The following is a 21031-nucleotide window of genomic DNA, read 5'->3' as shown; positions in this document are numbered from 1 at the left end:
CTACTTTTCAGCCGATCCGAATTTTCTCGTGTGAAAGTGAAAAGAGACACTACAAGCAACTTTGGTTACAATGAATTCCAATTCCTTGTTTCATAAGAAAATGGTATTTACAAATGAATTTTAATTTTAAACTGTAATAAAATCGTGTTTCTATATTTTATGGCAAGGTTTAGGGAGCAAGACCTTAACTAAGACGTCATAGACTGCCCCTGTTTGATGATGTCGTAAAATGATTCACAATTCATTTGGCTCACTGGTTACACCTGTCATGTGTTTTTTGCGCTTATTCGGTGTAATTTTGTAACGTACAATGCGATTGATATAATATTAAGTCCGTATCAGACCGCCAAACGTTTCTAGTGGCCGAGCCTCGTTTGGGGATTTCAACGAATTCCAGATTTCCGTTTGTCAGAGCACACTGAACGACAGAGCACGACTACATGACGTGTTTGCAAGGATTAAAAGGAGTGTAGTGTTGCCATAAACAAGTCTTTAGATGTATCAAATACTAGTAATACTGATTAATGTTTACATATCCAGTTGAATGAATTGGTCTCAAAATTCTGGACTGGTCATTGTCCTAAGTTGCGCAATAGGACGGAACCCAGTCAGCAGGAAACGAGACTGTTGTGTAATCAATGTTTTGACTTGTTGGTTTCTCATGCGATTTCTAAGGCTAGATGTGGTGCAGAGTTTGCGATGATTTCAGTTTGGCTGCTTTTGCATTCAACTCGTATTTAACCTATACCTGTCGTGTCGATCATTTTCTGAGTACAGACAAAATAACTGGTTCAGATTTCTTTTCTATTTCTTGATATGAAGATAATAATGTCGGTTTGAAACCCGAAGACCTATTTCTCATCCAACTTCAGGATTTGAGACTGTATATCCCACAACAAAACTGTTGAACTTCTCCCCAGTCTACAACATACACAAAAGCGGTAGCCGTCAAGGGTCTCCATTACAGATCAAGTGTATTATTACACACAGGCCAATCAAGCCACGCGATTGCCATCGATAAGACGAAGTGTTTCTAGTGAGCATCGAAATAGTTGAGGCATTTCAGGTTTTTCATATAGTGTGTCAGCTCGATGTGGTAGTAGAAGTAGCAGTCTAGGCAGGAGTTGTAGTAGCAGTTGTTTCTGTTTGTTGCTTAACGCCGCACTCAGATTTTTTTCTGCTATATGACGACTGTCTGTAAAAACAAATCCAGTCTCGACCGGACGATCCAGTGACTGACATCATGAGCATCGCAATTGGAAAACGATGACATGCATCACCGACATTGAACCACGCGGTCCCGTTAGTCACCTATTACGACAAGCATGGGTTGCTGTAGACAATTAGTGAGTGAGTTTGGTTTTACGCCGCTTTTAGCAATTTCCTAGCAATATCACGGCGGGGGACACCAGAAATGGGCTTCACACATTGCACTCAAGTGGGGAATCGAACCCGGGTCTTCGGCGTGACGAGCGAACGCTTTACCACAAGGCTAACCCACCGCCCCTGTAGAGAAGTAGTGGTAGTGGGGAGGCCTTTTAAGATATGTCACTTGAAATGATAAAGTAATCGAAGGGGTGCAAAAATAATAGGCATCGAAAAAGAAATGAAACTTGAACTTTAATTTTTGTCGATATCTATTATTATTGCTATTTCGTGAACGGCAGGGAGACTTGTAGATCTCTGTTTCTACTGATCCATTGTGACGTCAGGTTTCAAATGACAGCAGATTATCCTGGAATGTCGGATACTGTCCACAGACGGGTCCCGCCACACCTGCAGATAGCCATGTCAGCGAGAGCAGACGACCACCAGTTCTGGGAATGTCGCCCTCGCGTGTTCTACATATAGTTACATAAGAGGTCTCTGGTTACATGTACAGCAGGTGAAGTACTGTTCCGGGTCACCGTCAGATCAATAGGATGTACTCTGACACTGTGTGAGACATTCACACATGACATGGGAGAACTTTATCGGTGACAGTAGCGAGCATACGTGGATCTCGTGCCGAATGGCTATGTGGCCTTGAAATGTGATCACGATTGAGCGGATACTGGGAAAACATCAAAACATGCACGCACGCACACCCGTGTGTGTGTTTACACATATAGGTACTTGTTAGCATATTCTAACGCATCATGTATGCGAAAACTAGGCTACCAACGGGATCGGGTGGTCAGGCTCGCTGACTTGGTTGACACATGTCATCGTATAGGGTACATCGAATGTTGTCGAGTTAGACATTGTCTAACAAACACATCGGTTACAGTTGTCATGAATAACAAACACATCGGTTACAGTTGTCTGAGATAACGTATATATCACAAATATCCATGCGTGTGGGCTTCGTGTGCCTGGCTATATTGTTTTAATACACCAATGACGCTCGGCGATATACAACTCTTATACTTGTCTCACTCATCTCGTCACACAAGGAGGGAAGGCAACATGTAAAGATTTTACATACGCATCATGCATACTACCATCTGGTCATATACCAACGGTCATACTGTGGCTGCTTAGTTAGAAAGAGTCTTTGTTTTTCTTGTTTAATCGTATTCAGCAATGTTCCAGCTGTATGGCGATGGTCTGTAAATAATCGATACCAAATAATCCAGTGACCAACAGCATGAGCATCATGATCTGTCATACTGTGGCGCAATTGGGATACGATGACATATGTGTCCACGATACCAAATAGTCAACAGCGAGTCTGACCACACATAGATCCTGTCGATCCCTAAGTCGCCTCTTACAACAAGCATGGGTTTACTGAAGATCACACCCGTGAAGGTCGGGGTTGAGTAAACCTTCAGTAACCCTTTGGCACTCCACAGTATTCCAGCGGTCTGTAAATAATCGAGTCTGGACCATACAATCCAGTGATCAACAGCAGGACCATCGATATACGCCATTGGGATAGGATGTCAATATGTGACCAGCGTAAACCATTCTAGAATGTCAGACAGAGGCCAGTGGTGATGAAGATATGTTTTGATTAGTTTGAGACCTTGCCCAAGGCTCTAGGACTGACTAAGTTGGGTTTTATCCGGCTTTTAGCAATTATCCAACAATATCACGGCAGGGACTCCATGTGGGGAATTGAACCCGGGGTCTTCCGCGTGACGAGCGAACGCTTCACCCACTGGGCTACCCCACCGCCTCACAAGGCTCTAGCAACGTTGTTAGTGTTAATACCAGCAGTTAAATCTTTCTGTGGCGGCGGGTAGCATAGTGGTTAAAGCATTCGCTCGTCACAGTGATGACCCGGTTCAATTCCCAACATGGTGAAGCCTGTTACTGGTGTCCCTGTCGTGACATTGCTAGAATATTGCTAAAAGCAGCTTAAACTGACTCACTCACTCACCCCAGGTGTCCTTAACACAGCTGTAGTTCTAGATATAAATTACGGAGTTAACATTTGCAAGAATGCTGAGTAAACAACATTCACACACTCCTTGATAAATTTAATACATATAAATGGAAGTTTTACACTTCCCCCTACTTGTTACCATGGTTACATGACATCACATATTTATATCATCTATTCAATGCAATAAAGGAGCTAAGTGTTTGCCCATCCCACTGAAGACCCAGGTTTGATTCCCGACATGGGTCCTATTCTTTATGCCAAGTTTAGATATCACCTGTCACCATATTGTTAGAATATAACTGCAGGCATACATGATCCTTTCAAATTGATGAGTGGGTGCCGTTGAAAAAACAACCTTAGCGCTACGACAGTCGTAAGTCTATGTTGAGGTAAGGGAGTTACCTTAGCCCCAAGAGAGCTTTGTACACAGCAGCCAGATTGCTCGTTTCTCTTGCTGGAATTCAACAGACTCCTCTTATGTAAGCAGTAGCATTTTATTCAAGCACAGAACAGCACAAGTTTATATTTCATGGTTTATTTTTGTACATTATTAACTTTTTAAAAAATATTACATAAAAAAAACCATTAAAAGACTGAATACCTTATCATCAAACGCTGGATTATTACAAAAAGGTGAATACACTTTCTGATAAATCTTAAGGTACTTATACAAAACAAGAGATAAACAGACAAACTGAAAGAAATGTAAGCTTGCATGCATTTCTAAATATCGGAGCACTTATGTAGCAGAGCACTTAAAACAGGACAGCGCTAAGATAACAGCACTAAAAAGATGATAGCACTTAAATAGGGCAGATCTTAATCTACATGATCTTTTACACAGTAAAGATGAGGATCATCTATCTGTCAGTCTGTATCTCAAAGATAGGAAACCACTCAAATGTTGTAAGAACTTGACTTCATGTCAACCAACAACTTCCACTTTAAAGCACTATGGTTTAACAAAGCCACTAACAAAATGGAAAAACACATACACAAAAAGCCAATAATATAATTAAAACCACATACATAAAAAGCCAATAACATAATGAAAAACCACATACATAAAAACCAATAACATAATGGAAAACCACATACATAAAAACCAATAACAAAATGGAAAACCACATACAGAACAGTTTATGCATTATTTTATTTTTATTATTTATTTTTTACGGGGGAGAGAGAGAGAGAGAGAGAGAGAGAGAGAGAGAGAGAGAGAGATGTCAAGAGGTTTAAACGAAAATAGGAAAAATTTGAAAATGCAGTCTACTGTAGATCAAATGTATTTGTGTTTCTCTAAGTCTAAGTGAGTGCATGCGTTGCGTGCGTGGTGCGTGCGTCCGACGTGCGTGTTGTTGTCAGGAGATTGCATGCATGAAGGTCAAGGTGTTTCAGAGAAAAGGGCGTTTTTTTCGCAAAACTAGTCATGGCATTTTTAGTCAAAGAGTGCAGCAAAGTTTGGCAGCTTGTCTTCCTCTGCCTCGGCCTTGCTTGTCATACCGCTTGTTGTGCGGCTACAGTGTCGGTGATAGGGGTCAGCGGACTTTCGCCTCAGTAGCTTCTGACGAAGGCTGTTCTTGATATCTTTCCCTCCACCAGGAGGCACTGGTTTCTTCAGCGAGATTTCTTGTAGTGTTAGATCAGAGGTCATCAGGGATGTCATAAGGTCACCAGATGTTGCCGAGATGCTTGAAGCCGAGGGGGAGGATGGTGGCAGAATCGTTGGCAGGGTGACTGTGGAAAGAAACATGTAATCAGAACATACAGTAATGGCTGAAGATAACAAATATCAAAACATATGGCAATGTCCCCCACCCCTAAAGAATGGCATATTTTTAACATAATTACTACTTTTTACTTTTTCGTCACATACAGGATGCCTGAAATGACTGTTGTCTGCACAATCCCCCAATGTAGGCTGTCGACATAATTGAAGACATTGGATACAACAGTTCATGAGATATCGCGTTAACAAGAATCGGGATCGCTGAATACAGTCCCCCGTTCTGCGTTGCGGCAGGGGACCATCAACTAAACATCCAGTTACATAATGTGTAATGAATCATGGCTGAATCATACGAGTAAAAACCTGGAATCAAAACCTGGCTGAATGAAACATCCATAAACAGAAAACATCAATCAGGACAGGGAGGTGAAAGGAACAGCTATGACACTGACCTTGAAGTGACAGTGTTGGAACACAGACTGAAGCATTATTTTTCTAAAAACCATGAATTAAAACAAACTGAATGAAAGTTCTAGAAACAACACACATGAATCTGAGCAGGGAGGTGAAAAGAACAGCTGTGACCCTGACCTTGACCTTGTACTTGGTGCTGAATGTACAGCAATGCCTCCTCTGCTGTCATCCTGATTTTGGGATCTCCAACCAGAAGACACTGCAGCAGTTCACGGGTCTTTACAGGCAGGTCGGCTGGGATGCCATAGTCCTGGATGTAATTAGGACTCTGTGCAAGCTGAGGAAAAGAAGGGCAAAATGTGCTAAATGGTGGGTATGGCACAAACTGAGAACCTTAATTACTGGAAAATAGGATTGGATTGTTTGTTGTTAAACTCCGCACTCAGCAATTTTCCAGCTATATGACAGCGCTCTGTGAATAATTGAGTCTGGACCAGACAATCCAGTGATTGACATCATGAGCATCGATCTGCACAGTTGGGATACAATGACATGTGTCAACCATGTCAGCAAGTCTGACTACCTGATAGTCGCCTCTTTTGGTTGCTGAAGACCAATTCTAACCTGAATCTTTTGTGTGGGTGTGTGGATGGATGGATGGATGGATGGATGGATGGATGGATACACAACAATCAAACTATTGGAGGCTTTACATTAGCTGTAACCTCTTGGAGGGCTTCTGTTCAATGTTCATGAATGTATGAAACGAGTTTTTAACTAACATGCATCTGACTTTAAATGGAATTAATTGAAAATTTTAACTATAAATTGTATATTTATATACTTATCCTATCTCACGACTTGTACCTCTCTCTCTTCATTCGACCATTAGTGGAAACGAATTAAACTTTGCTCCAGGCCTTCCTTGTCCCTGTCCCCATGCTGTGCATGCCTTCCTGCCTTAGCCATGCTCACTAGGCCGTGACAGCACGTGGCATGCGCAGTCCTCACCCACGTGATCACCTTCCATACTCATTCTCGATCTTGGAGCCATAAAAGGACAAAACCAGAACGGTGGTAATTTAAGTAGTGGGGAGGTAGGGTGGGACTTTATCGCTTGAGATAGGATAAGTATATAAATATACAATTTATAGTTAAAATTTCCAAATTTTTAAACTTATCCTATCTCAAGACTTGCACTTATCCCACGGTAGGAAGGTGGGTCATAGATTACCCGAAGTTCAAGCGATAACAGCTAAGCGTTATGCCAAAACAACCGTAGGAAGCAACTACAAGGCATGCCAATAACTACCAAAGTTACTACGTGTGGGGGTTATTGCGAACCCATTGACTTACTAAGCACAAGTGCTCCCAGGGACCGGGATTCCCGAGCAATGTGGTGTTCAGTCACTACCTTCACAAAGTGAAAGGACGCAGCTTGGCGAGTGTAATCAGTCGCATCGCCACGATTTCCAAAGTACCCCTGCAATAAAAGTCTAACGACTAGTATCGGGCCAGCCCCTGCTTCGAAACAACCCCCACAGACACCGTACCGAGGAGGGTGAAAGGGTAATTGAATCGGAAAAACACACAATTTTAACGTTCAGTACCACAACATCATCTTATGACTTCCACTACTTGCCACAGTAAGATCACATAGATGTGTATAGGTACTTAGGAGCATGAACGCTACAAAGTGTAACACTTCGGGAATGACTCACTTCACTGGCGTAATTACTCCGTGGAGCAGAGGACAGTAAGTGAGGTGGCGACCCTCCAGCGTCTCAAAAGCGAGACATGCGATGGTTAGTTTGAACCCATTGACTTACTAAGCACAAGTGCTCCAGGGACCGGGATTCCCGAGCAATGTGGTGTTCAGTCACTACCTTCACGAAAGTGAAAGGACGCAGCTTAGCAAGTGTAATCAGTCGCATTACCACAATTTCCAAGGTCTGACGACCAGTATCGGGCCAGCCTCTGCTTCGAAACAGCCCCCACAGACACTGTCCCGTGGAGGGTGAAAGGGTAATTGAATCGGAAAACTCACTAGTCCCAGAAGTATCGAAGACACAAATCAGAAATAAAATTCAGAGTTTTATTCAGATTGTACACAAAGCAGAAACGATTGCAACTGGTGATCATCTGCGCTGAAGCTGATGGTTGTCCCGAGTGCCGAACAGGTCTACATCTGGTCGTGAAAACAGGTAGATCTTTGATTGGAAGATCAGAGGCAGTTGTTTCCACTCCGTGAGTGACAGGGCATCGGCAATGACATTCCTCATCCTGGGAATGTGTCGGGCTCTGGCCACTGTGTGGAGTGAATCGATCAGATGATAAATTTGAAACATCAGCTGAAGCAGAGCTGCTGATCCTGTCGACCCCTGATGGTTTATGTACAAAATTACCATCGAAATGTCTGATTGAATCAGTATATGAGTGAACCGTAGTTCAACTGCCCAATCCCAAACGGCGAGAATGACAGTGCTGAATTCCAATTCGTTGTGATGAAGGGCCCTTTCTCCTGATGAGTACTGCTAGGCCACTTGATGGAGAAAGTGAGCGCCCCAGCTTGAAAGATGTGTCAACGAACAGGTGTTGAGTCGGTATGAAGGGCACCATAGAGACTCCAACACAAACATTCCACTTGTTGAGCCATTAACGAAAGACTGAATGTAGTTGTGCGGGAAGACGAATCAACTCCCTGGGGTTGTCGTCCCCGATGTAAGGGGCACAGAAACATCTGAAGAGGGCGAAGCTGCAGCTGGCCCCTGTAAGTCAGCTCTTGTGCCGACATCAACCACCCTAGTAACTTCTGCCACTGGCGAAAAGTTGTGGGTTGGACCAACACTAGTGGTGTGTTGCACTGAATCTTGTCCCACCTCTCCTGGGGCACAAACATCATGACCTGGCGTGTTGAATATTGTCCCAATAAAAAGAAATCATCGGGTCGGTGTTACCTCCGATTTCTCCGAATTTAGCAGCCATCCTAATTGCGTAAGCAACTTGATGATGAACTGCCTGTGGAGAGGAAGGACGACTGGATCCTGCTGGGCTTGAACACAATCGTCGACATAGTTCTCAAATGTCATGCCTCGACAATGCAGGTAGCTTGTTATCGGATTGGGTATCTGAGTAAAAAGCCACGGGGGCCCCACATATGCCCATACAGCAGGACCCTCCATTGGTATCAATGACGCCTCTTGAAAGTATATCGAAGATACTTCCGATAGTCTGGATATATCCGGATGTGAAGGTAGGCGTCCCGCAGGTCGAGGGACTGAGAGGTCTAACCACTCTTGCCTCTGACAAAAAGATATCTCCTGATATAACAACGTTCAATAGGTCGAGCAACTATGTCAGTTCTGACGGAGTGCTCAATGTAGTATGTTCGGCGCATGGAGATTTCAGTCAATCTACAGGAACGTTCACATTGTAAACGAATTGAAGAAATTCGTACGATCGGTGATCTCAGGAACGTTTCGGTTGGCCGAACAAAATGATGGTTCGCCAGGTGGAGTGATAAAGGTAGTAGATCGCTGCCTGGTGACAGTCCTTGTATAACTGCAGTGACCTCTGAACTTAGTGCTTGAGCTAGTCGAACCGTTCACGGGTGTTTCTGTCTGTCACCCTCGATAAGCAGTCTCTCTCGACTGGCTGTCGAAATCCCGACACGATCACTCTTACCGAGAATGGTTCATTGTTACTAGCATTTAAAGGCTGGACTTGGTATCCGATTCGTGGGACCAAGACAACTCTGCAAGGGCACTTCATAGTCATTCTAATCATCAAAATTCTGGTAAACAAACAGTAGTCCGCCATTTGCAAACCATTTGCTGAGCTATGCTGGCTATTTGACAAAACATCACTGCTGGTACCATGCGCAAAAACTTCACCCATCTGTTATCTGTCCAGAAACTTGCTTATCATGTAAAACAAAGGGAGCTGAAGATGACGAACCTTCTGCAACACTTGCACCCAGCGATACACAAACACGCTCTTACCAGTAGTCTGTAGTAATAAGACTCAGTGGAGCGTCGTAAAGTATTCCTGGCTAGCAAGCAAGCGTATCTAGTAATGCCATATCGGGTGGTTGTAGAACTGATATGTACACCGAAGGGTAGAATCATTGAACCAAATCATTCATCAAAGGTGAAGATCGGATGGTATATTAAATCTGGAATGAGATGAGCCCCGGCCACGGAGGACTCTTGAGAACTGGGATCGTCAGACCGTCAAGTGCTGAGCGTGATATCTCTAGATGACTGCGCTACTGACATCACATGTAAATCAATTCGGCATGGTGAAGCACATAGCTACTACCTCTGTACAACCATCCGAAAAAGGGGTACAAGGTGGGATAAGTTATGTGACTAAAAACATTAAGCACCTCACAAGATGTAAGGTAAACCGGATAAACAAATCAAATTGTCGAGCTTAGAGCTTGCCACTTCGTAATGAGGAATTCAGCGCCTCACAGATGCCCTGTCGGGCTGGTAAATCGGTTCAGGGTGGTGAGCCAGAATGTTGACGTGATCTGAATCAGTCCGTGATCTGGATCGATGTTGTGATCTTGATCGGTTCGGTAATCCGAAACGTTTAAATGATATCAGCTGATGGAGAGATCTAGAACGCTCAGATGAACCGGTGAGGCGAGGTGAAATGTTCCGGCCGAGGTGAATCGTTTCTGTGCTGTGAATTGAATCGATGATGTGAACCGTTTCGGCGATAAGAAACAGTCTTAATATTATGGCGAACTGAGTCGATGTCGTAATCCACATACGCCGTGGCGAAACGGTGCGGTCTGGTGAATCCATTTGGTATGGCTAATCGATTTGGTGTGGTGAATCGATTCCGCGATTTGACGATGTAGATCGGCTGTGTGAGTCAGCTGGCAACACAGAGCGGTTTGATGAGGCGGAACGACGAGAAGACATCTGATGATGCACCAATAAAATTACCACCGTCCGACATGGGAATCTCCGGACGACGAGCAGTTAATACCGGTCGTTTAAAGGGGGGGGTTGTCGGGTGATCAACTGTTGAAGTGTAATGAGCTCTGTCTGCCAGCCAACAGGAGCAAGCATGTCTACATGCTCTAAAAACGTCCTTGATAAGGGAGCAAATTCCCGACAACGTTTGCTCCAGGAACACAGGTCAATACAACCCACACAGGACAAGTGGGGATCCGAGGAAGTAAATATTGTTACAGTGTGCGCAAAATTACGCTACTTAGGGTCAACAGCAAGAAGCATGGTGTCAAAACCCGGCGCTGGAGAGGGATCAAGCGCAGGATTCCAAGACTCAGCAATAACCTATGACCGAGGCAAAGTAGAAGTGGCATGGCGTGAAGATGAACGCCGATCTACTGAACCATAACGCAGCCTAGCAGGTGAAACCACCCGCACAGAAACGATGTTAATGTGGGGAACTATCACGTAAAGGTGCTGACCGCAAGTGGTCACTAGGGATATCCTGATTCACCTGAGGTGAATGAGAACGACTACGAGAATCACTCTGACGAAAACACACCGTACGGCTAGGTGAGCCGGATCGAAATGGCGAAGCACTTCGACTAGGTGAGACTGAACGACTATGTGAATCAAAACGCTGTGGTGAATTGATTCGACTATGAGATGGTGAGTCGAACTGAAACCTATGTTGAGGTGAACTGAGTCGGGAATGTGAACTGGTTTGTCCTGGTGAATCCATTCGAGTTCGGTCTGGTGAGCCGGCTCGGCTGAGTGAACTAGTTCGACCTTTGGCAATGACACGGCTAGGTGAATGGTTCCGTTCTAGTGAACCAACATTGGCATTAGACCCAATTCTGATTGGTGAAATGAATCGAGGTGGTGAAACGGTTCGGACTGGTACATTGGAAGGACGATGAGAGCTCGAGCGTGAACGAGATCTAGAACGACACTTCCCAGCAGTAGAAGAACGAATTCGAACCTCCGAACCAGATGGTGACTCAACTCGTGTGGGTGAATTGCTTCGGTGGGATGAAACCGTACGAAGAGGAGAACGGTTATGTTCCAACCACGCCGAGCCACGTTTCGATGATGAATGCTTGGATTTAGAAGTTTTCAAGGACTTTGAACGGTCCAAAGAAACGGATCTACGAGATGAAGTAGATCGCAGGTCTTGTGTAGAGGAAACATCAGCCATTACCACCCTTGCATGCCCATGAGAACTTGAGCTAGGTGAGGAAAGCGTCCCAAACGCCTTTTACATTCTCAGACAAATAGGAATCAGACGAAGCGTCCATAAAATCTTCGTAGGAGCCGACGGGAGATTGAGAACGGCGAGCAGGTAGGGTGGGCGATGTAAACATTGTTTTTAGCGGGAGATAGACCAGATCCCGCATAAGCATTCCTGGCCCTATGTGCCAAACATCTAGCACAAGCACATTTGTAAGCTTTAAAATCCTCATTAGACAGTCCTGAATACTTAGGACAACGTTTGTCCCAATCACAACAACCCACATAATCAACACACGATGTGTGTGGGTCCCAAGCTGAAAAAACTTTATTACGCTGAGCGCAAAACTTCGTTTCTGGCCTGAACAGGCTTAACCATGTTGAGCAATTATCAGACGAAAAAAATTCACGTCCACTCTGTCGAGCGACAAGAAAGAGAATGAGTATGGAAGGTGATCACGTGGGTGAGGACTGCGCATGCCACGTGCTGTCACGGCCTAGTGAGCATGGCTAAGGCAGGAAGGCATGCACAGCATAGGGACAGGGACAAGGAAGGCCTGGAGCAAAGTTTAATTCGTTTCCACTCATGGTCGAATGAAGAGAGAGAGGTGCAAGTAGTGAGATGGGATAAGTTTAAAAATTATAGTTTTCAACCTATGTTCTATTTCCATTTAACAAGCAGGCAGTATTTAACATAGAAACACTAAATTAGCAAAACAATTGCTGTCCACTAAAATAGGTCAAATACTCACATAGGCAATGAATCGTGGTCGAATCGCAGCAAACTCCTGAGCACTGCACAAGCTCAGCTGGTTTTTCCACAGAAGGAGGACAGTGTGTTGTCCCTGAAGCATGTAACAGATCGTCAGACCGAACGCAAACACGTCCGACTTGCCCGTGATGTCATCGGCTAGGAAACATTCGGGGACCGATGCCTTGGCAGCGTAGTACTGTCTGCTGGCTTCTGGGGACATGTACTCTGGTGTCCAGCCATCATAGCAGATTGCAGTCTCGGGCGTCTTGCTCGTTCCAAAATCTGTCAGTTTGATCACAGGTGAATTGTCCCCTTCATAAGTGATGCAAATGTTGTCCGCTGAAAATCAATTGTTGATAATGGATGAAAGGTGACGGATCAAAAAGTTTTTGCTAATACTCAACTATTCAAATACTCAAGGTTGACCTAAAATGTAAAATTGCAACAACTCAATCACAGCTAACATGAACAGCATTTCATGGATAAAATGTGGATGATCACTACGGAATATTGCAACCACTCAACCTCCGAAACATTCAAGTTTCACCTGATGCAGCATTTCATGGATACAATGTGGCTCATTACTTCCTATTATTGCAACCACTAAACCTCCAAAACATTCAAGTTTCACAATCTTCTAAAGATGTCCACCTGTCCCTCCACAGAGGTTTTCGTTTCGCAGTAAAATGTGATTTTAATGTGATTGCAAGATATATGCATGTATAGAATATACTACTCACGCTTGATGTCGAGATGCAGGATCTCGAACACAGTGTGCATGTAGGCCAGGGCTGAGAAGCCCTGCATGGCCATCCTCATCACAGCGTCCGGTGTCCACAGCTCCCGCCAGTTGGCATTGGTCGCAATGAAGGCTGACAGGGACACACCTACAAGGTCAGCAAAATGTGTGAGTGAGTGAGTATGGATTAATGTCACTGTAAGCAATATTCCAGCAACATTACGGCAGGGAGACACCAGAAATGGGTGTCACAAAATGTACCAACGTGGGGTATCGAACCCGGGTCTTTGACATGACGAGTGAACCACTAGGCCACCCAATGCAGTTGAGACTTTTGCCATTCATGGTAACCATGGTATAGAAGGCCTGTGGAATATATCACTTGTTGCGCCAATGGGTGCGCTCTAGCATTGAAAAAAAGTGACACTGCATATTTTTTAATGTCAGTGGCACAATGGCGCTTGCCTGGCTGAAGTACTGCATGCTATCATAATGATTTTCATCAAGGGCAGAAATTTAGTACCATTTTGGTGACAGATTCAGGTGAACCAAATGGACTGACACGAGGTCAAAGGTTGAACCTACCAGCATACTCCATGAGGATCTCATGCTGACCTTCCCGGAAGATGTAGCCAAGGAAACCTGTGATGTTGGGATGGCTTAGAGTGTTCAGCACTTCAACTTCCTTCTTCCGGAATCGGGCAGAAATCTAGCAACAAATACGGCAGTCCACACTAGTTTGTTTCTTTTCATTTGTGTTTGTTTGTGCCGAATGCAACAGTCGGCAATAGTCCAGCTATGCGGTGCCCGTTTTTAAATAATCACAATTGAGTGATTGATAGCACGAGCATCAAAACATGCAATTGGAACATGATGCCATGTATTACCACTTGAACATGTTGAAAGCATGATATTTTCTTTAATTTAGAGTTGAGTCACCAACAAATACCAACCATAAGGAATGAAAGTATTGAATAAGATCAAGTACATTGAGTAAGTGAAAGATTAGGAACAGATTCACATTTTGGGAACCCAACACTCTTAGCGTACCTTGTCCTTTCAGCAAATAATTTTAAATAATGGCCAAATGAAAACATATTTACAGATGCTTTGAGTTCAGTAATTCAATAAAACCCTTGACAATTCTTTAACCACACTACAATGGCAACAAAATATGAATACTTATGTTCACCTTCTTGTTCACATACTTCTTCCCAGACCTGTGTTCACAGAGGTCGACTTGGCCAAACCCTCCACGACCCAACTCTTTAATAACCTGGAATTCTTTTCCATGGTTGTACCTGCCTTGTGGAGATGGTTTCATGCCCTGAAAATGGGGAGATAATTTCAGATAAATGACAAATTATGTCAGAGGCAGCAGCAGCAACAGCAGCATCTCCATCTCTCAACAACTAATTACAAATTTAATTTGTACACTATTTTTCATTCATTGTAGATCTTTTTCAGAAAATGAAATAAAAATCACTTGAAATACTATTTTATTGAGACTTTAATCATGAAAATTATTACCAAATTCCTGACTCAAAAACAGAAAAAACTCACCCTGTCCGTAATAACTCCATATGTTCCTTTTTTCTGTTTATCGAACACACTGAACAACAGCGACACATCCTGGCTGGACCCAAGAACCACGCACCTGTGCAGAAGTGAATGAAAAACACACACTTTAGACAACTGGACTCAACATGACCCTGGTATCTTTCAGGCTCAAATAGGGTTATGAATATTTAGCAACAATCAAGCATTTGTCAACTAGTTACAATTTACAGCAGTTCATACATGAAAGTTACTTTTCAAAATTATTTAGTGACTTAAAATATCTTGTTTTCAAAACATTCTAACGGTATGTGCGAATGTTAACTTTTGCGATTTGGTAAGCCGTGTTCTGATTGGTCAATTCAAAAAGGTTAGCTGATGCGGCCTTCTACTAGGGTTTGTTAGACTCGGTATAGTAGTGTAACAAATAATACTGAGCCTAAGTTTACTCAGACTGAACGACACAAGATATGAATTTAATTTAACCTTTCATAAAAACAAGTTCCCCACCCAATTACACTTTATCAATTCAAGGATAGTTAATCAACTATTCTGCACACCACTAGTTGCTAGCCACAGAGTATTTGTTCTATAATGCCCATCGTCAGTGTTGCCAGGTTCGCATTTCCTCAAACCACATTAACCCCTAAATCCATGGCTCCAGATAATTTTTCAACATCAGGAGTACGTACTCCTTATTTTTTCAATATAGGGATACTGGAAAAACTTAAGAGTACATTTAGAGTACTGGGCCTAGATTTTCGAAGCTCCCTTAGAGCTAAGATAGTCGTAAGTGCCATACACTAACATTAACTTACGACTATTTTAGCACTAAGAGAGCTTCGAAAATCTAGGCCCAGAATGGAATTTAATGGCGTATCAGTAATCTTGTGTTATGTTTCATATATGCACCACAACATTGCTACTCTTGTCTAAACAGGTCAATAAACAATAAAACAATACTTTTTTCAGATAAATGTGTCTGTAAGTGATTTTAAGACCATACACCATTGCTGTGGTGCGTATCTGCTACGTTTTCTAAATTATTTCCTACTGTATCGTGCATATTTTATATCTGTACATACTCCAATACGTACAGATATCTGGAGCCCTGTAAATCTATCGCTGTGTCTCTCACAATTTCCAATTACCTGTCCTTGTTTTCCATTTCTCAATTTTATTAACTATGGTACTAGGTCTACTGTACCAATCAGAATGCAAGTTACAAACCAGCCTCAAAGTAAGGTTGTCAATATCAACAACATTGCATCCAGTCCCACTGATTATGATAGAGCTTGCGAGAAAATCAGTTTAGATTAACTGAGAGACATGCTAAAGAAGGCCCTGAAACAATTTGGATATAATGATAATAATAATAATAATAATAATAATAATAAATGCATATTTATAATGCGCCCCTTCCACACCCTAAGGCATGCTCAAAGCGCTACAGAATATTTACACTGGAGTATTTACAGATGAAGTTATACATAATATACTGAGAAAAGGTGCGTTTTAAGTCTGGACTGAAAAATGTCAATTGTGGCAGAGCTTTTAAGGGCACATGGGAGTAAGAGAATGATCGGTGTCCGAAGGATTTCAGTTTGTAGGATGGGATGACCAGTCGGTTTTGTGTGTTTGAGCGCAAGTTGCGTGCGGGGACATACGGATGTAGGAGTTCAGACAAGTAGGAGGGAGCCAAACCATGGAGGCACTTGTATGTCAGACAGAGGATCTTAAAGTCAATTCTGGCCCTAACTGGTAGCCAATGGATGGAAATAATGGGTTCATAAAAACTGACAAACTGACAATGGCTTTGGTTTCTGGGTAATACGAATATGCGCATTCTTTTCTCTTATATTGACATTTGATTTTTCAGTAAAATGATAGTGAAAATCAAGGGCAGGTAATTTGTGATCCCAAGAACTATAAGTATGAATCCAAGGTTTTACAAAAATACCAGCTAGCCCTGGATATACACAGGATGACCGTACTTACTGTGAGTCATTGTAAACATCAACACTCTCCTCTTCCACGCTGCATTTGACCATGACCCTGATATCTTTCACATCATGGAAACTGCTGCGATCACTGAGGATAGTGATGCTTTTCACTACTGTGGCTTCCGCTATAGTTCCCCTTGGTCTCACGTTTAAGTTCTCCAACGTGTCTGGGACAGACTCCTCTTCTTGGTCTCCTGCAAACAGGAACTCCTCCTTCCTCGGGTCCTGGTTTTGCTGCACAATACGCTTCCCCTGCATGACCTGTTTATAGGGTCCATTTGGATCAGGGGAGGTGACATTCTGAATCCCTGTCTTCCCTGCTGGGAAGCAGATATCATCTGGGAAGTGCCCATCATCATCTGTGAGAAAAGAAACACCTCTGTCAGAAAAAGTGTTAGAGTAAGTGAGTTTACTTCTACTCTGTTTTTAGCAATATTCCAGCAATATTACGGCAGGGGACACAAGAAATGGGCTTCACACATTGTATCCACGGGGGAACTGAACCCAGGTCTTCTGTGACACAAGCAAATGCTTTAACCACAAGGCTGTCTAAAGTTTATCATAACATTAAAGAGATGAAACACACCAAAAAAGTCAAAACAATGGTATGATATGGAATGTCTGTTACAGAAACTGAAAGTTGAAATTGGAACACACCAGGGACAAGGAAAGTTTGTGGACTTTGTATACAGTCAAATTCCGATGAGTCGAATCGCTGGGGACCAAGTAATAAATTCGACTTATCGATGTATTCGAGACACAGGTATGTCTATGAGGGTAGAAAAAAAGATGATCCAGTCCTAATTCCTCCACCTAAGCATTTGTTTATGTAATGATTTCCCTATCACTAATAGGGGCACCTTATCAGTTCCAGTCTGATTAGGACAGACAGTGATTTCCGTAAAATCACTAATCTGCCTTTTGAACTCACCTGTCAATGGCGGAAAGGTGTGAGCAGCGCTGGTTTGTTAATTGGATCAGTTTGCTACACCAATCAAATTCTCATTGACTGATTTCGGCTTATGTATACAATAATGCTGTTGTTTGAATCTCATTGGACCAAACTTCCTTCTCGAGTCATCGTGTGTATTTATGAGACGAATTCGTGTAACCGGAAATCAAATGATGACAACTATAACAGGGAATGGTCGGGACCGACAGGTACTTCGAGTTATGCATAATATTCGAGACACCGGCATTCGACTCATCGGGATTTGACTGTATATCATTTTTAAAGTTCAATCACTTAATGCTAACTGGAACCTAGCCAAAACAATATGTCTCATGAACATGTTTGTCATAGTTTTGTTACCTTGAACAATTTTCTGCTTCAAGAGATTAAAGTTGGAGTTCTGTCCATCTCTATCATCAATCACTTGTTGTGCGATACTTTCATGAAAACCCGGTAATACTGGATCCATTTCCTGAAAAAAATCAAATGACTTTCAGCTAAAGGGGAAGCTCATCATAGTTAAATTGAAATTGTTTCACTTTGTAAAAATAGAACAAGTATACCTAACTGACATAAATCTGCAAAATGAACAAAGATATACAAAAAAAGTAACAATCATGTGACATGTGAGAAGGAAAATAATGTTTTTGCTTACTCATGAAAATATGTAAATTCATGTGTACATTTAAGCCTAATGCTATCAGTGGCTACAGGGCTTTTTTATGTGTCTAACCAGGGATACTCTACAACATAGAGTCTCCCTGGTCTAACACACAGTGAGGTTAACCTCAGCATGTACAGGGGAATCCCCTCTCACATGATCATATGATAAAGCCATTAACATAAAAACCTTCATTATATCATACTACGACAGGAAATTATTTTTTTTAAATATTTACATGGAAACAAAAAAATAAATATCTTCTACAAACAATACTCTAGTCAAATCTGTTAAAATCATGTTGTTTTGGAAAATGGGGCGCATTGTGGTAGAATGCCTGACAAACTGTCACATCAGGCTTTGGTGGAATGGGAGTGGCATGAACATGAAATCAAGCGTTGGCACCAACCAATAATGCACTTAGCTATTCGACACGGACATAATCATGATTAAATCGAAATCGCTGCATTTTGTATCATGGCGATTGAATTTGAAGTTGTGCAACACTAGCTTGTCACAGGTTTCACCCAAAAGTCCGTAGAATTATAAAAGTAGAATATAAGGAGGCCCCTTTAAGGACAAAATGTACGAGGAGGAACAAACAGACATTTATCAGCCATTATTAGTTCTGAACAGAAATCAAATCAACAAGTCGCGCTCAACTTCAGGGAAGTATGTACAGCCATTATACAAACCGGGGAATCCCCTATTACAAACACCATCAGTTTAGATCGGTATACATGTTTCCATTTTGCCAATATTCTAGTCGATTCGCGATCTATTGATATTTATACACATGCAAAAACGTTCTCAGATACTTATGTGATACGTTGGTCTATACAAAAATCTTAAACAATTCAGAATAACTCGGCAAAATCGAAAAGTGTGAGCTTTACTTACCGCTCTTCTAGTTTCCTGGTCCATCGCATTCGTGACCAACTCGTGTTATTCCGGGACAAGCCGAATACCGAGGTTACGGAAAGGGGCGAGTGGTGACGAATTTCGTTGCGCAAACGTAGTGATGTGACTGGATGCCTGTCTACAATTGTTAAGGTTGATGCCGACCTGGGCCCACTTGCACAGAGAAATCTTAGTTACAATCAATCTTAGGGCCTTACAATCAACTTTACAATCACCATACAATTGCCCTCATCCACTTGCACAAAGCCAATCTTAGCGCGATTGTAAGACCGCATGGATTTAAGATCGCGATCTTAGCTAAGATCGCACTCTTCAATGGTGGAGGTGCGAATTTCTTAAACTCGACTCCTGTCTACAGTTGTCTGCAAGTGCGCATAGCATACTGCGCAAATAGAGAGTGATACTGGTCCCTGAACACAATACATACCTCCCTCAATCGCACTTTGCAGAATTTTCATGAAAAACATTCCTAGAAATCTTCGAAGGAAACGATTACGTGGACGATAGCATATATTTTTCTACATTTTAACTGTCTTGATTTATGAACTGAGAATGTGATATTTCAACCACGGAAATACCTACCCATGTTTTATGAAAATATTGAACTGCGAAAAAATGCATTCATAAATTTGGGTCTAGATTTAGTGACTTAATAATGATGAAAATTATAATAATATATCAAATATCGACAATATTTACTTATGATATAACACCTAAATGCATGATTTGCCACTGGTTGTCAATGAGACATTGTTTAATGCACAGCTGTTTTTTTTCCTTCTTTTTTTGTGTGTGTAAAATCCTAAATATACCCTAGAAGTATTGGTTTTCTCACAATATAACAAGAAAATGTAATATGGCTACAGAAGTGTTGTAAAGAATTCATGACAGGGAAATACGAATATCAAATAATATATCGAGAGAGCAGTTGTTAAATACTCATTCACAGTATATTAATGATATGACCCTATTGCGTTGATAAATATTTTTCTAAAAGTGAAATTAAATTGAATCTTGATTTTGCACGTTAACTTGTATCTAATTTTTGATTACTTTAATGATTAACTAAGACAAAATCACTCCATCACCGAAAAGAAAATATCTTGAGCTCTGCGATTGGGCATGACAGACTCTACGGCAACGGCATAGGCAAGGGGAAACCACTCCCATCTTGCCCATAAACTAAAATTATCTGCTCTTGAGTTAATGAAAAGGTCACGGCCATTGTTAATCGCACGCAGACACCATTTGCTAGTATCCTTCCTTGATTATCAAAAAGGTATGTTGTTTCACTCTTATTCCAACATTGAATCGGGAGGGAATAGTACTTTGTGATATCAACTCGATAGTTCTGTGGTTCACTACAGCAAATAACAATGTATCCGACGTTAAATCGGTTGTGCATTCTCCGTGTTGAAGTGTCGAGGCGAATCATACAGTACAGTTTTATGCAATATAATAGCAATCTCCAAACGTAAAGCTGATTATTTGCGTGAAACTTGAACACCATTTTGTCACAGACTACAATGATCTTAGCTCCTTACAATTGGTCCGGACCAATTGTAAGTTTCGATTGTAACTTACAACGATCTTAGCCTACAATCGCTTTGTGCAAGTCGATGGCGATTGTAGCCGAAGCCTAAGATCGCGATCTTATGGATTTACAATAATTGTAGCGCTAAGATCGTTCTGTGCAAGTGGGCCCAGGGCTCCGTCTCTGATATCGTAAAA

At 42.2% G+C, this 21031-nt stretch overlaps 1 protein-coding gene across 2 annotated transcripts; it reads right to left on the bottom strand.

Annotated features, from left to right (window-relative positions):
* Window positions 1-3851: 3851 nt before the first annotated feature.
* Window positions 3852-19353, bottom strand: LOC124253520 (probable serine/threonine-protein kinase fhkA). 2 transcript variants are annotated; one of them, XM_046687316.1, is made up of 11 exons: window positions 19280-19353; window positions 18079-18190; window positions 16762-17125; window positions 14770-14863; window positions 14399-14533; window positions 13792-13915; window positions 13208-13354; window positions 12466-12806; window positions 5694-5853; window positions 4722-5110; window positions 3852-4670 (listed from the first exon to the last, which is right to left on the bottom strand). In XM_046687316.1, the coding sequence occupies exons 1-10, from the start codon at window positions 19301-19303 to the stop codon at window positions 4812-4814; spliced, it is 1800 nt and encodes a 599-aa protein (XP_046543272.1). In that variant the 5' UTR covers window positions 19304-19353; the 3' UTR covers window positions 3852-4670; window positions 4722-4811. The 2 variants fall into 2 exon arrangements, with proteins under 2 accessions (XP_046543272.1, XP_046543271.1); XM_046687315.1 differs by having other exon boundaries at window positions 3852-4694; window positions 4727-5110.
* Window positions 19354-21031: the final 1678 nt, after the last annotated feature.

The sequence above is a fragment of the Haliotis rubra genome, unplaced genomic scaffold (assembly GCF_003918875.1).
Source record: "Haliotis rubra isolate DU_JTF1 unplaced genomic scaffold, ASM391887v1 Scf543, whole genome shotgun sequence".
In the NCBI taxonomy this organism is placed as follows: Eukaryota; Metazoa; Mollusca; class Gastropoda; order Lepetellida; family Haliotidae; genus Haliotis; species Haliotis rubra.
This window is presented reverse-complemented; position numbering and strand designations above follow the sequence as displayed.